At 47.1% G+C, this 12,764-nt stretch overlaps 1 protein-coding gene across 11 annotated transcripts in view; it reads right to left on the bottom strand.

The window, feature by feature from the left end:
* The window catches only part of LOC138224596 (C-type lectin domain family 12 member B-like), a 34,797-nt gene extending 31,456 nt beyond the window's left edge, over window positions 1-3,341 (bottom strand). For 4 of the 11 annotated variants that reach the window (XR_011183071.1, XM_069182537.1, XM_069182538.1 and 1 more), the window contains exon 1: window positions 201-3,338. Coding sequence is in view for 9 of the 11 variants with exons in the window: in XM_069182537.1 (XP_069038638.1) it covers window positions 201-303 (103 nt within the window). In the remaining 2 variants the exon portion in view is untranslated. Of the gene's footprint in view, window positions 1-200 lie in introns of all 11 variants that reach the window. The other 7 variants (XM_069182531.1, XM_069182532.1, XM_069182535.1 and 4 more) reach the window with 3 other exon arrangements.
* Window positions 3,342-12,764: the final 9,423 nt, after the last annotated feature.

Below are 12,764 nucleotides of genomic sequence, written 5' to 3'. Positions count from 1 at the left end.
AGTGTATCAGTATATCGGTGTTTTACTATACCGTGTTAATGTTTAGCTGTATCAGAGTGTCAGTGTATCAGTATATTATTATATCAGTGTGTTGTTGTAGGAGTGTATCAGTGTGTCGATATTTCAGTGTGTTAGTTTACTGTGTTACTGTATAGGTGTATCAGAGTATCAGTATCTCAGTGCATCAGCTCTGTACTCACTGGTCTGCTCTCCTCCTGGCTCTCTCTCTGCTCTCCTGATCACAGTCTCGTACACGTCCTGTGATGGTTTCTGTAGCCCAGTGTAAACGCTGTCTGTGTCCATTGAACTGTCTCTATTAGTCCAACCAGACAGATGTTCTCCTTGAGTCTCTGTCAGGTCAGAGTGACAGTAAAGCACTGGACAGCAAACAGGAACTCAGAAACCCCTCCTCCTCCTCTCCTTCTTGCTCATTCTCTCTCTCTCTAACCCTCTGAGAGACGCTGGCACAGCCTGAGACAGAGGAACATCTCCAGACACACTAGACTGAGAGGGAGAAGGACAGAGAGACACCATCACACTCACAGAGGCACAGAGTGAGAGAGGCAGAGAGACAGCAGGAGAAAGACAGTGTCTGGTCACTCTCCCAGCGCAGCGTCAGTGTCCTGTACTGCCCAGCAGCACAACCTGTCTCTCTGGACTCTGTCCAGCCCAGGAGAAGGGGGTGAGGTCCAGAGCCCACTCTGTCCAGCCCTGGGAATATTAATTAATAGTAATTCCTTACACTTATACAGCACTTTCTTGACACTCCACTCAGAGCGCTTTACAGGTAATGGGCATCCTCTCAACCACCACCAGTGTGTACCCCCACCTGGATGATGCACCAGTCCTCTCTCCACACACCAGCTCTCAGTGAGGAGGAGAGCAGAGGGATGAAGCCAGTTCAGAGAGGGGGGTTATTAGGAGGCCATGATGGGTAAGGGCCAGGGGGAAATTTGGTCAGGACACTGGGGTTACACCCCTACTCCTCTCGAGAAACACCCTGGGATTTTTAATGACCACAGAGAGTCAGGACCTCGGTTTTATGTCTCATCTGAAGGACAACACCTTTTTACAGTCTAGTGTCCCCGTCACTATACTGGGGCATTAGGACCCACATAGACAGCAGAGTGAGCGCCCCCTACTGGCCCCACTCACACCTCTTCCAGCAGCAGCCTTAGCTTTCCCAGGAGTCTCCCATCCAGGCACTGACCAGGCTCACACAGCTGAGCTCCAGTGGGCTGTGAGTGGGCTGGCAATGAGTGTGTCTCCCTGCTCACAGACAAAGTGATGCTTTTTCCTGTAGCCCAGCTCATGTCTGCATTACACTGCCAGAACTTCTCTGTAAATGTTTAGACTTTATCTTTCGAAAGCTGTGTTGACTCAAACCTAGAATCTGATTTCCATGCAGGTGAGCCTCTTCTTTAGTCCTTATAAATGGGGAGCCTGTTCAAGATGTTAGATCTCGATCATCATGATCAGCCTCTTCCTCTCGTCACTAGACAGGCTGTTCTCTGCTTTACAGACAAGTACAGTCAGTGATCTCACCTGCTGATGAGTTCACTGAACGTCTCAGGGGATGATGGAGAATTATTAATCTAGGGTTAAAACACTGCATGTAAATGATCACAGTGAAATAAAGGTATAACAATCCTGTCAGGTCCAGACTGTCAGAGGAGTCCTGTCCCATCACCAGTGACTCTGACACAGAGCACAGACTGGAGGTAAATGCTCTTTCACACTGCAACAGCCATTTAATAGACTCCCATCTTTTTTAATTGAGATAACATGGGCTTAAAGGAGACAACAAGCAGAAATGCACCATATAGACCTGCAGGGACTCCAGAGTACAGTAGTACTGCTGGTCCTGCTCACTTACTGATCAACTGGTTTCTATGAAGTGTCAAAACCCCAGATCTGTTTCCTGTGAATGGCAGGCAGGTGCTTACAAACAGGATATAATACTTAAGTGATCAAATCAGAGCGTTAATTTTAGCGCACAAAAATGGACAGTTGAGTGAAGCTGCCTGCCAGTGTATGAGAGAGCAGCAGCATGACCCCCCTGTGTGGAGCAGGGCAGACAGCCCAGTGGCTGGCATGAAGCAGGAGTCCTTCTGTATCTGTTTATTCAAGATGGAAACCTCCACTACACCGCAGGAGGAATCTTCACCCCACACTGGTCCACCCAAGGAGACAGCTACCTCCCTCTCCTGCCCCAGGGAGTGTGGAAATGCCCCTGCCAGTGTATTTAGTGCTTCAGTCTCCGTCTTTTTATTTCTGGAGCAGGTCAATCAGTTGCTCCTATCGTGGTTTTGCGGCCTTTTATTTTACACATTGTAGCCGATTCCAAAGATCTGTTCAGACGCAGCTGAAACTCCAGGACTGTTGGATTGTGTTGTTTGTTCCAAATAGCTGAGAAAGTAAACCTCGTCTTTAAAATGGAAGTTTGGCCTCTTCTTCTCTGCTCAACTGTGATCTAGAGCCCTGATTTCCACTGAGCCTCCAGTTGAAATACTGTCTGTTCAGCTGTCAGTCCTGGTTAATCAGAGATTCGTCGCTGGCAGGTCGTGTCTTGCTGTCAAGAGCAGAGGGAGTTTCTCATTCTGTGTGGCTCAATCACACTGGAGTTTCCTAAACACGTTAGTGATAAGTCTGACTGATTACTTTATAACGTCATATTAAAGAATAAACCCAATTTTCTCATAAACACGAGATCACACGTGTAGCACTTCCATCTCTAAAATCAGCACAGCCTCGAGTTCTGGATTAGAAAAGACACAAATGACAACTACTTGCACATAAGTCTGGCACCTTTCTGCATAGGTTCATAATCAGGATTAATAACACAAATCTGGATTCTTTATTCTCCCAGGAGACGTGTTTTAAACTCCACAGGGGCTGGACTGTCTTTCCCTTTTAAGCGAATTGCTTTACGTCATCCGTGGTCGTACAGACCTATTGGAAAATGTTGGACAGTTTCCACTGGGGTCAGCAGGACTTGTGAAGTGCCCCCTCTGCTGGCTCAGAAAGAAGATTGTTTCACACTTTGCCTCCTGTTCTGTGATGTTTGAGACAAAAGTACAAAAGTTGTGATTGCTTCTACTATTAACGCCTTGTAGAAAGCTGCTGCAGCTGTGAAAGTGAGTCAGCTTTATTCTGTCTTAACATACCGGTGAAGGCTGATGGACAGATCCCAGCGATTACTCGAATACCCTCCACAGCGCGGTGAAGCAGGAATGCTGTAGAGCTGGAGATGTGCAGTACGTATGAGCAGGGAGCTGCGTCAGCATGCGCAGGCTGCAGAGGAACAGGTGAAGGCTTATTTCCTGCTCAAAGGACAAGGAAAGAGACTCAACATGAAACATAGTGTCTCTTTTCTTCTCTTCTCAGCAGGAATAAACCTTGTTCCTCTGCAGCCTGCGCATGCTGACACAGCTCCCTGCTTGAGCTGCTGTTCTTTCCTTATTTCACTTTTGTTTTGTGCAGACCTTTTGTTTATTATATATCATAATGCACCTTTATCTTTGAGATGTACTGTATATATATACACCTTCATGCATTATGTTGACATTTTAATTCTCCAATATGATTTATCCATAAGCTTGCTATTTAAGTCTTGTATATATATTTCATAATTCTCTTGCATTTAATATTCAGTTACCTCTTTCTACGTCTATTAACCCCTTATTGTTTACGACTTCGTGTATCAGTTTAGCCACAAGCTTAAACTTACTCAGACTTCTTCATTTGGTGAATCTGAACGGTTGTGTCGCCAGTTAAATTGACACACAGACAGACAAGACGCCGGAGCTCTGAATTCACACACACACTTTCTTTGTGTACTTAAACTGTGTTTTACAAGGTTTGAATCTGATTGCTTGAAATTAATAATGATCTCTAGTCTGGTTTCTAAATTTGGAAATCAGTAAATAAATCTGTATTGATCTTAATACAGTAACTTTTAGTTATTGATTCCTTTTGATTATTCTCTCCTTCCTCAAATCGTACGGTTCTTTCCCTGCTTGGTATTTAAAGGTTTTCTGTCTTTTCTCTTATACAGTTACAATTTAGATACTTGTTACTCCCTGATTCTCCTGACTTACATTATTTAGTTTAATATCTAGTTACTACACAAGCATAATCATCTGATTAATTTTATCCATGTTATTTTTCCTTTGTAGTTTTTCATTTTCTTTAACATTATGTGCCCACTCACTGACCTGAGCACATTGTCTACATACCATCGATATCAACACTTTTCTTTTTCCTTCAATTTCAAAACATTTTCTTCTCCACAGTCATGCTAGATTTAAACACTTCTGATTAATGTCAGCACCTGGCTCAGCACCGAGGACCCTCTTGAGGCTACTGGAGTTTTGAGGCTGTCTGTGCTGTCTCTGAACTTCCTGCACCAGTCGACACCCATCTCTGGGAGTCAGGCTGCGTCATGCTTTTAATTCCATGGCTATTACCCAGGACTGCCTGGGTCTTATACTGCCCCCTGTTTCCCTCCTAAACCTGGTGAAGTTCTATAACTTGACGTCTCTTGGCGGCTGTGCCTCAGTTATAATGGGACACCAGCAGTCTTAACCCCTCACTGATTTGATCTTTCTCCATTTCTCCATGTCTTCATAGTCCTACATACCCACTTCCACTTACTAATGCATTTTCCTACTACTAATCATCTACTGTACCTGCTCTTCACATTCAGTGTGTACTCTTTATCTTTTCATCTTATTCTCATGTACTATACACAGTCTTCCACACTGTATACTCTGTTTTAGAAATCCTCAACACTTTCTCTTATTTCTTCAGCTAGAAACACTGACTCTGCCTGTATGTGTTTCATGTCCTTTCCTCTTCTGACTGGTTCTGCACTGCTGGGCTCTGTCCCTTATTGCTGCTATAAATTCAGACTGACCGGTGCTCTGCAGTCGTCCTCGGTTCTGCAGGAGAATTCAGCTCATTCTCTTATCTTTTTCCACACCTGGCTTTGTATCTTTATAAATATGTTGTTAGTTATACTGGTATTCCTGATGTTAGAGCTCTGTTGCACTAATTCTGTTTTCTCTCCCACAGGGTCTCTCTCTGTCTCAGGGTGTTCTTGTGCAGCAGTCTGAGCTCTGACTCAGTGATGGGCAGGTGTCGTCCCCACTATAGGAGAGACACTAGAGAAGAGTGTCTTGCTCTCTGCCTGTCCAGACCCCTTCAGCACAGCCTCCCACTGACACTCATTCACACTGTGGAAGTGTTTCTGTAAGTCTAATTTTATTTTTTCAATTTTATTGATTTATTATGTTGGAAATGAAGCTGTGCTCTCTAAGCCTCTGTAGATGTGTTTTGTAATTTAAACTGAGCTTCACAACACAGTGAAGTGACACTGTTACTACTAATAACAGTCCAGTGTCCAGAGTCTGGAGGAGGGGTCAGTACTGCTCACAGTCCAGTGTCCAGAGTCTGGAGGAGGGGTCAGTACTGCTCACAGTCCAGTGTCCAGAGTCTGGAGGAGGGGTCAGTACTGCTCACAGTCCAGTGTCCAGAGTCTGGAGGAGGGGTCAGTACTGCTCACAGTCCAGTGTCCAGAGTCTGGAGGAGGGGTCAGTACTGCTCACAGTCCAGTGTCCAGAGTCCTGGGATGTGTTCTAAGAGAGTTGAGCACCACTGAGCAGAGCTTTCACACTGCTTACAGGATTAGTGTGCGGAGACGACTGTCTGTGTCTCCTCTGATCTCTCACATGCTCTGTGTGATGTTGTGTATACTGTATTTGTACTGTTCTTGTATTTTTTGAAACTGTTTGTGCGTAAAACAGCTGCTTGGATGCAAAACACATTTCTGAGACATCGGACAACGGGGTATTGTCTGTATAATACTGTAATAAAGAATTAAATGCTGCTTAAGTGTATTTTATTGAGTCTTCTGTTTGCCCCTCAGCACAGACCTGTCCACTCCACAGCAAACAACACCAGTCCTCTGCTCTGTCAAATTACACAAAACCCTTTGTGGCAGAAAAGCAATTATGTAGTGGAGACACAACAGTGGTAATAAATTCATGATGTGTATTTCTCAAAAACAAACAGTGTAATGTTCTCTTTCTCAGCTGGGCCTTCAATACTGTTTGACAGGATGGGTTTGATTGAGAGGGTCAAATTAATTTGACAAAAACTGAATTTGTTTCAGGAAATTGATTTGTTTAAAGTAAATGTGTTTGTAGTCCTTCCATGAATTCTTCCACTAGAATAATGGGGATTTTTGACCTGGGGGTGTAATTTAGGCTCTTTTTCTTTCATGAAAGTTTTGTAGAAACAAACTAGTTATTTCTTTTCCAAGGTTCACTGAAAATTAAATAATGCAAGTAAAGGGCAAACAGTGAAAATACTGAACAATCTCTTACCAGAGATCATTACAAACCTGAAGACCTCAAGCCTCTTATAAACATTAAAGGAGGGAGTCGCACTGGAACATTCTGTGGACATGATAACTACGCAGTAATAACATCTGATTCATTATAAATACATGTTTTTTTTCAGTTGAGCACAGGTGTAGAAGTTGTTGCTTCCAGCCTCAGAGCCTCTTCAGACTCCTGTTCTGTCTCAAGGTGTCCTGTTTCTCTACAACCTGATGGCCTCCCGACACACAGACACCACTCCACAGCCAGAACCAGTTTCTTGTTTCCTTTCCAGTGTGGAGTCGACACCTGCTTGTTCCTTATTTGTGTTCCCTGTGAGCAGTGTTGTCTTGAGGTGAATAAAGAGCATGAGTGGGCAGTGTAGTGTCAGTGTGGGAGCCCATCCTGTCTCAGGGTATTGTAGTGTGAAGGTGGGACCTTGATACTGGAATCAGAGCTACTTGCAGTCTCTCCAGTCCACTGCATTACAGTGTAGCTGCACCCAGTGCTGTTGAATTGATAATTAGCAGGATCAGCAGTAATTAAGCAGCTGGTTGAGTCAGATTACTGCAGTGGAGTGCACTGGAAGGGCTGCAAGATGAGTAGCTCAGACTAAAACCTCCCTTTTATCATCGGATGATTTAATTTTTTGTTTAACTGTCCCTGTTAGGGGATTTTTGGTCTCTCGTGTCCCTGTTTGAAAACGCGCTGTTTAGCAGCAGAGACGAGCAGCTCCGGGATCCGCCGCCCCTATTGGCCGAGTCTGAATGAGAAGGCAGGTGCGGTCAGTCTGCAATTAGACTTCAATCCGCGGCTGTTTAGTCGCTTCTCTGCCTTTAAATAGCGAGTTTGCAAACGAAGAAAGTTTCTGAAATTTACCGTTTAGCTGGAGCGGGATCCTGGGCGACGGCTGTCGGCTTTTCTCGGTCCGAGTGGAAAATGTTATAAAATGGGGCTTGAGAAGTCAATGAATTTCGAGACTTTTGCCGGAGCTGCCGGACGGGCTGTAGGACTTGTGGCTTCGACTCTGCGGAGAGAAACATGGTATTAAAATCGTGCTTCATCTTCTTTAAACTGCTTGTTGTATGTTGTGTTTTTACCTGCACAAAACGCTTTTTCTCGTTTGTATTCCAGGCTTCTGCAGGATCCTGGCGCGGCTCTGGGCTTTAAACGGCGGTTGTCGGGTCCTTCTCGGCGTGGAGACCTGAGCGCAGACCCACCCGTGTACCGAGTGACCGGAGCTCCGCGGCGGATTCACAGGCGAGTCCGAGTCTCTTCTTCCTAGAGGCCGAGAGAGACCCGGTCAGGAAAGCGCAGCTTCAAGGCTCGTTTAGGACTGAAACCCACTTTCACAGGGGCTCCGTCTCTTACCGGTATCGAGATGTGTAAGAGTCGGGGTTCAGCTCAGTGAGCTGTACTTCCTGCCAATTGTGCAGTAACTCTGCGGTCATACTTTTACGTATGCAGTTGTAAAAGTAGTATCTATGCTCATCTACTGTGATTCGGGTTTTACAAAAGCATCTTTGCAGGCTTGAACCCAGATCAGCACTGATCCCACTTTAGTCTGGGGATTTGAACCCGGACTCTCACCGCCCGCAGTCCAGCGCGCTACATGACGAGCCACAGAGACACGCAGATATTTCAGCGCCGCCAAATATAAAAGCTTTAAAACTGCGATTCGCCCCCCGGCCGAGAGCAGGAGCCCCTTCTGTAATAAAGACAGAGCAGAAGCACAGCTGGACTGCAGGAGCCACTGCACAACTGCAGCTCAGATGAAGTGAATTGATGATGTTTGTGAAGATGGAGGAGAGTTGGAGCTGCGCTGAATCCTGCAGTGATCTGGAGCTGCTGTGATCCTGCACAGTGTTCAGAGGGGCTGTCAGTCCTGCCTGTTGCACAGGACTCTGCTTCACTGTGAAAGGTGTTGTAGTGAGACAGTGTGACTCCATCTGTGTGTATTGAGCAGCTCTGAGTTTGACAGTATGATGGAATGAGACTTGAATTATACATGTGGACAATCAGGCTTCACCTTTCCACTGTTCTCCATGAGAATCTCACCCCTCACAAGGCACAGAGCTCATGTCAGAAGTTCCCCTGAAACTTTGATATAATGACTAGCAGAGAGCTCTCTCATCACCACGAAGACCACAGTTTCCTTCACAGACACTGGAAATAAAACCCAAGAGCATGGCAGAGGTGTTCACAACCTGGTGTTTAATTAAAAAGATAAATAAGATAAAAACAAGTGACTAAAAGTTTGCTCAGGAGTGTTTTATGTTAAAACAGGACAAAAGTGTAGTGAATTATCAGAATGAAGGAGTGAAGGAACAGTCAGCTGATATCGGTGTCCATGCCTGAGGCTTGTACAGATTCTCCAGAGGCCGTCCCTGAGAAAATACCCACAGCAGTGTAGGAGCAGCTCAGACAGAGGGACCAAGAGCACAGCACAGCACAGTTTACTACAACAGAGATCATCTCCTTTCAACACAACAACTGACAACACTATTCCACATCACGATAGCAGTTATAAGATTGAACAGAGAGAGACAATACAAACAACACACAGCAAACTGAAGAGATCCAGCAGAGACTGGTGTAAGATCTGTACAGGTATATGTGTTTATATATATAGAGCAACAGATATTTAAAACATTATGTCTCTGAACATGAAAACTCAATGATGTTTCCGGAAACATTAACATGTAAATTATGATGTTCAGGCAATTCTTCTAAAATAAAGATTAAACTACAATCTGTATTCTCTCAATATCTTTTCTATGGCTTCCAAAATAAAATTTTAATAATGTAACAACTAAATTTTCAGCTCAGACAAATCAACATATAATCTCCGTCTGTATTCTATATCTCTCATGGACACAGTATAGAGCTACAGAGGAGAGAGACTGGTACTAAACAAGCTGGTTACTGGTTTAACTGGACCAAACAAACACCTTTTCCCAGCTCTTCAGCTGCTGCTATAAAACATCTGGATCATCTGTAGACACACTGACCCCTCCAGGACTGGACAGCCCTGCTGCAGACACACACTGACCCCTCCAGGACCTGGACTGGACAGCCCTGCTGCAGACACACACTGACCCCTCCAGGACCAGGACTGGACAGCCCTGCTGCAGACACACTGACCCCTCCAGGACCAGGACTGGACAGCCCTGCTGCAGACACACACTGACCCCTCCAGGACCAGAACTGGACAGCCCTGCTACAGACACACACACTGACCCCTTCAGGACCAGGACTGGACAGCCCTGCTACAGACACACTGACCCCTCCAGGACCAGGACTGGACAGCCCTGCTGCAGACACACACTGACCCCTCCAGGACCAGGACTGGACAGCCCTGCTGCAGACACACACTGACCCCTTCAGGACCAGGACTGGACAGCCCTGCTACAGACACACACTGACCCCTTCAGGACCAGGACTGGACAGCCCTACTGCAGATACACACTGACCCTCCAGGACCCGGACTGGACAGCCCTGCTGCAGACACACACTGACCCCTCCAGGACCCGGACTGGACAGCCCTGCTGCAGACACACACTGACCCCTCCAGGACCAGACACCTCTTACTTATTTTATTGTCCCAGAGGGGAAAGTGTTTTTGCAGCCTGGTAAAAGACACAACACAATACACAGCACATTTCACACGACAAGAGCCCATTCATAAAATGTACGATGAGAATAAATATATAAAGTAAAATCTACCCTCAATTTATGCAGCTTCTTTTAAAGAGGAGCTCTTGTCCTGCCTACCTCCTTCCTCAGGGCTGTGGAGTGGACAGTGGACTGTCCAGCTGGTCCTCATGATCCTCACAGCTCAGGGACTCAGCCTTTGGAAAGGTCTGAGCTTCAGTCTTGTTTCTCCAGTAACAGTTAGAAGACAGACTCTGACACACGAGGGTCTCACCATCATCGTCTTCATCATCATCTTCATCTGCACGAAGGTTCACGATCACTGAGGCTCAACGTGTCTGAAGCAGAAATAAAGTTTCCACAGCAACTCGTATAACGTAGCGCCGTGATTTCATGTGTTCAGACGAACAAAATACGAGACAAACAGCAACAGTTTACAGCTACAGCACAAAAAGCCGCCTCAGATTTTTCACAAAGAAAGGCGCCACCGATTAAATGTTACTTCTGGCTAAAAAATAAATCTTTTCTGTTTCTTAGACATACAGGAACAACAACACATTTAAAATTCCCGACCCTCTCATGAAACTCTGAGTTTATTGGGCAACTGGACCGAGTCTCGTCTATAATTGGGAAATTTTACTGCCAATCAGTAATAACTCCCACTGACCAATCGCAACATCGCTGGGTTCAATCCAGGGATCTGATTGGCTGTGGATCTTCTTGTTCATAAACAGAGAGTACAGACCCCAGTCACATGACCCGGGTGTTTAATACACACCAGACCCTCACTACTGCACTGTGAACCAGCCCTCCATAGACTCGTGTATCACCACCGCCGCCGGCGGACAGTTATCGGAATCGACACCCCCTGCTGTAGCCCGATCAATAGGCTTCATTTTATTGTTATTTTATTTCGAATTCACTGACTTTGCGGGCTTTCTTACGTTTTCACTTTGCAATAAGTTATGATTTAGAATTATATTGTCATGTGTCTTTTTCCAGAGCCGGGATCCACCCTGTGTGGTGGTGCTGTGGGACAGTGCCTCTAGTGGTCATGTGCAATACTGCAGCCTGGAGCTCTGTGACTGGACAGCTGACCCACAGGGGCTCAGGAGAGGGAGTCGGGCCTGAAGCAGAGAGCCAGCAGTGTGCTGGAGCCCAGCCTGTCTGAGAGGGAGGAGACAGGAGCCCTGCAGGTGAGTGTGGGGCTGTGGCCCAGTCACCCTGCTGCTGGTGGGACTGGTGTGGGGGTCTTTCTGTGTGGTGTGGTGTGGTGTGGTGCTCTGGACAGGACTGGCTCCAGCCTGCAGGACCTTGAGCTCAGGGCTGTGGAGGGGCTGGCCTGTCCCAGGTCAGGGTCAGCAGGGGGAGAGGAAGGAGTCTGCTGGGAGCCCAGGGTCTCCAGTGCAGTGGGGAGCTCAGAGCCCAGTGTCTAGAGGTGGTGTGGGAGTATCTCTGTGTCCCAGAGAGGAGGGTGGACAGTGGTGCCCCAGAGGCCCAGTGGGGTCCTGCCCAGCGCCCCTGGAGAAGGAGAGGAAGGACTGTCTGCAGAGGCCAGAGCTGCCAGCCCAGCAGAGGGCATCCCAGAGGCTTCTCCTGGCCAAGCAGAGGGGGCTCAGCCTCCCCAGGGAAGAGCCGCTGGCTGGGACTCTAGAGGGAGGAGGAGCTGTTGACCTTCCTGCTGCTTCTGTCACGCCCGACATCCCTCCCTAGAGGGCGCTCCACTGCTCTCATTATTGTTCGTGTCATTTAGCTCTCCAGGTGTACCCTTTTAGTGTTATTATTTAAGGACCAGCTCCTCCAGTCCTCGGGGCTCATCATTAGGGAAAGATGTTGCGAGGCCCGCCTAGCACCAGGAAACCCTACGTCCGTCTCCTGAGGGCATAGGCCTCATCCCCGACACCTCCCGCTTCCTGAGCCCGGGGTCTGGAGGATCTCGCCCCGTCACCCTTCCGGGGATTTTAACTTTGTCGCGTCCCAGGATGGATTTCCAGTTGATGGACTCTCGGACTGTGCTTTGACCTGCCCTTGGACCCATTTGGATTTGGATGCCGTTTTGTCTTCCCCGTACACTGTCTCACGGATGGTCACTATTATTTTGTGCACTATTAAACCCCTGTGTGTTCCTTTTTACCATGCCTCCTGTTTTCTCCAGCTCTTACCGCATCGCATAGGGTCTTCTACAAGATCCGACACGGATTCCAGTCCGTGTCCGTTACAGCTTCTCCACTCGTCCCCAGGGCAGCTGTCCTGTTAGTATCCAGCAGCACCAGTGCTGCTCCTGAGACCCTCATTCTGCCTCTCTGGCTGTTCCTGAACACTCCCTGTGTGGCTGTTTGCTGACAATGATGCCTGTGGAGCTTTAAACTAAACTGCCCTGTGTCCCTGCCTGCTTCAGCTCATACTCCCCATTCCCATCAGCAGGGCTGCCTCTCAGTGTCACTGTGTTCATTCTGACTTCCCACTGCTTCACTGACTGGGTTTCTCCTGGGCCAGTCTGGCCTGGACCTCTGTCTTCTACCCCTTTACACCCTGTGATCTCTGGCTCAAGACTATCAGGCCTGGGGGCTGGGGGGCCGATTCTCATCAGCAGGGAAAGAGCCCATCAGCCCCAGAGACACAGGAGCCCCTGAGACAGAACAGAGTCTGAGAGCAACAACCTGTACTGCTGTGTGAACTGAGTGATGAAAATAAACTCCAGAATGATCAGTGCCACTATCCAGACTT

Source organism: Lepisosteus oculatus, chromosome 23 (assembly GCF_040954835.1).
Source record: "Lepisosteus oculatus isolate fLepOcu1 chromosome 23, fLepOcu1.hap2, whole genome shotgun sequence".
Lineage (NCBI taxonomy): Eukaryota > Metazoa > Chordata > Actinopteri > Semionotiformes > Lepisosteidae > Lepisosteus > Lepisosteus oculatus.
Note: the sequence above shows the minus strand (reverse complement) of the source record. Positions and strands in the feature narration are given on the sequence as shown.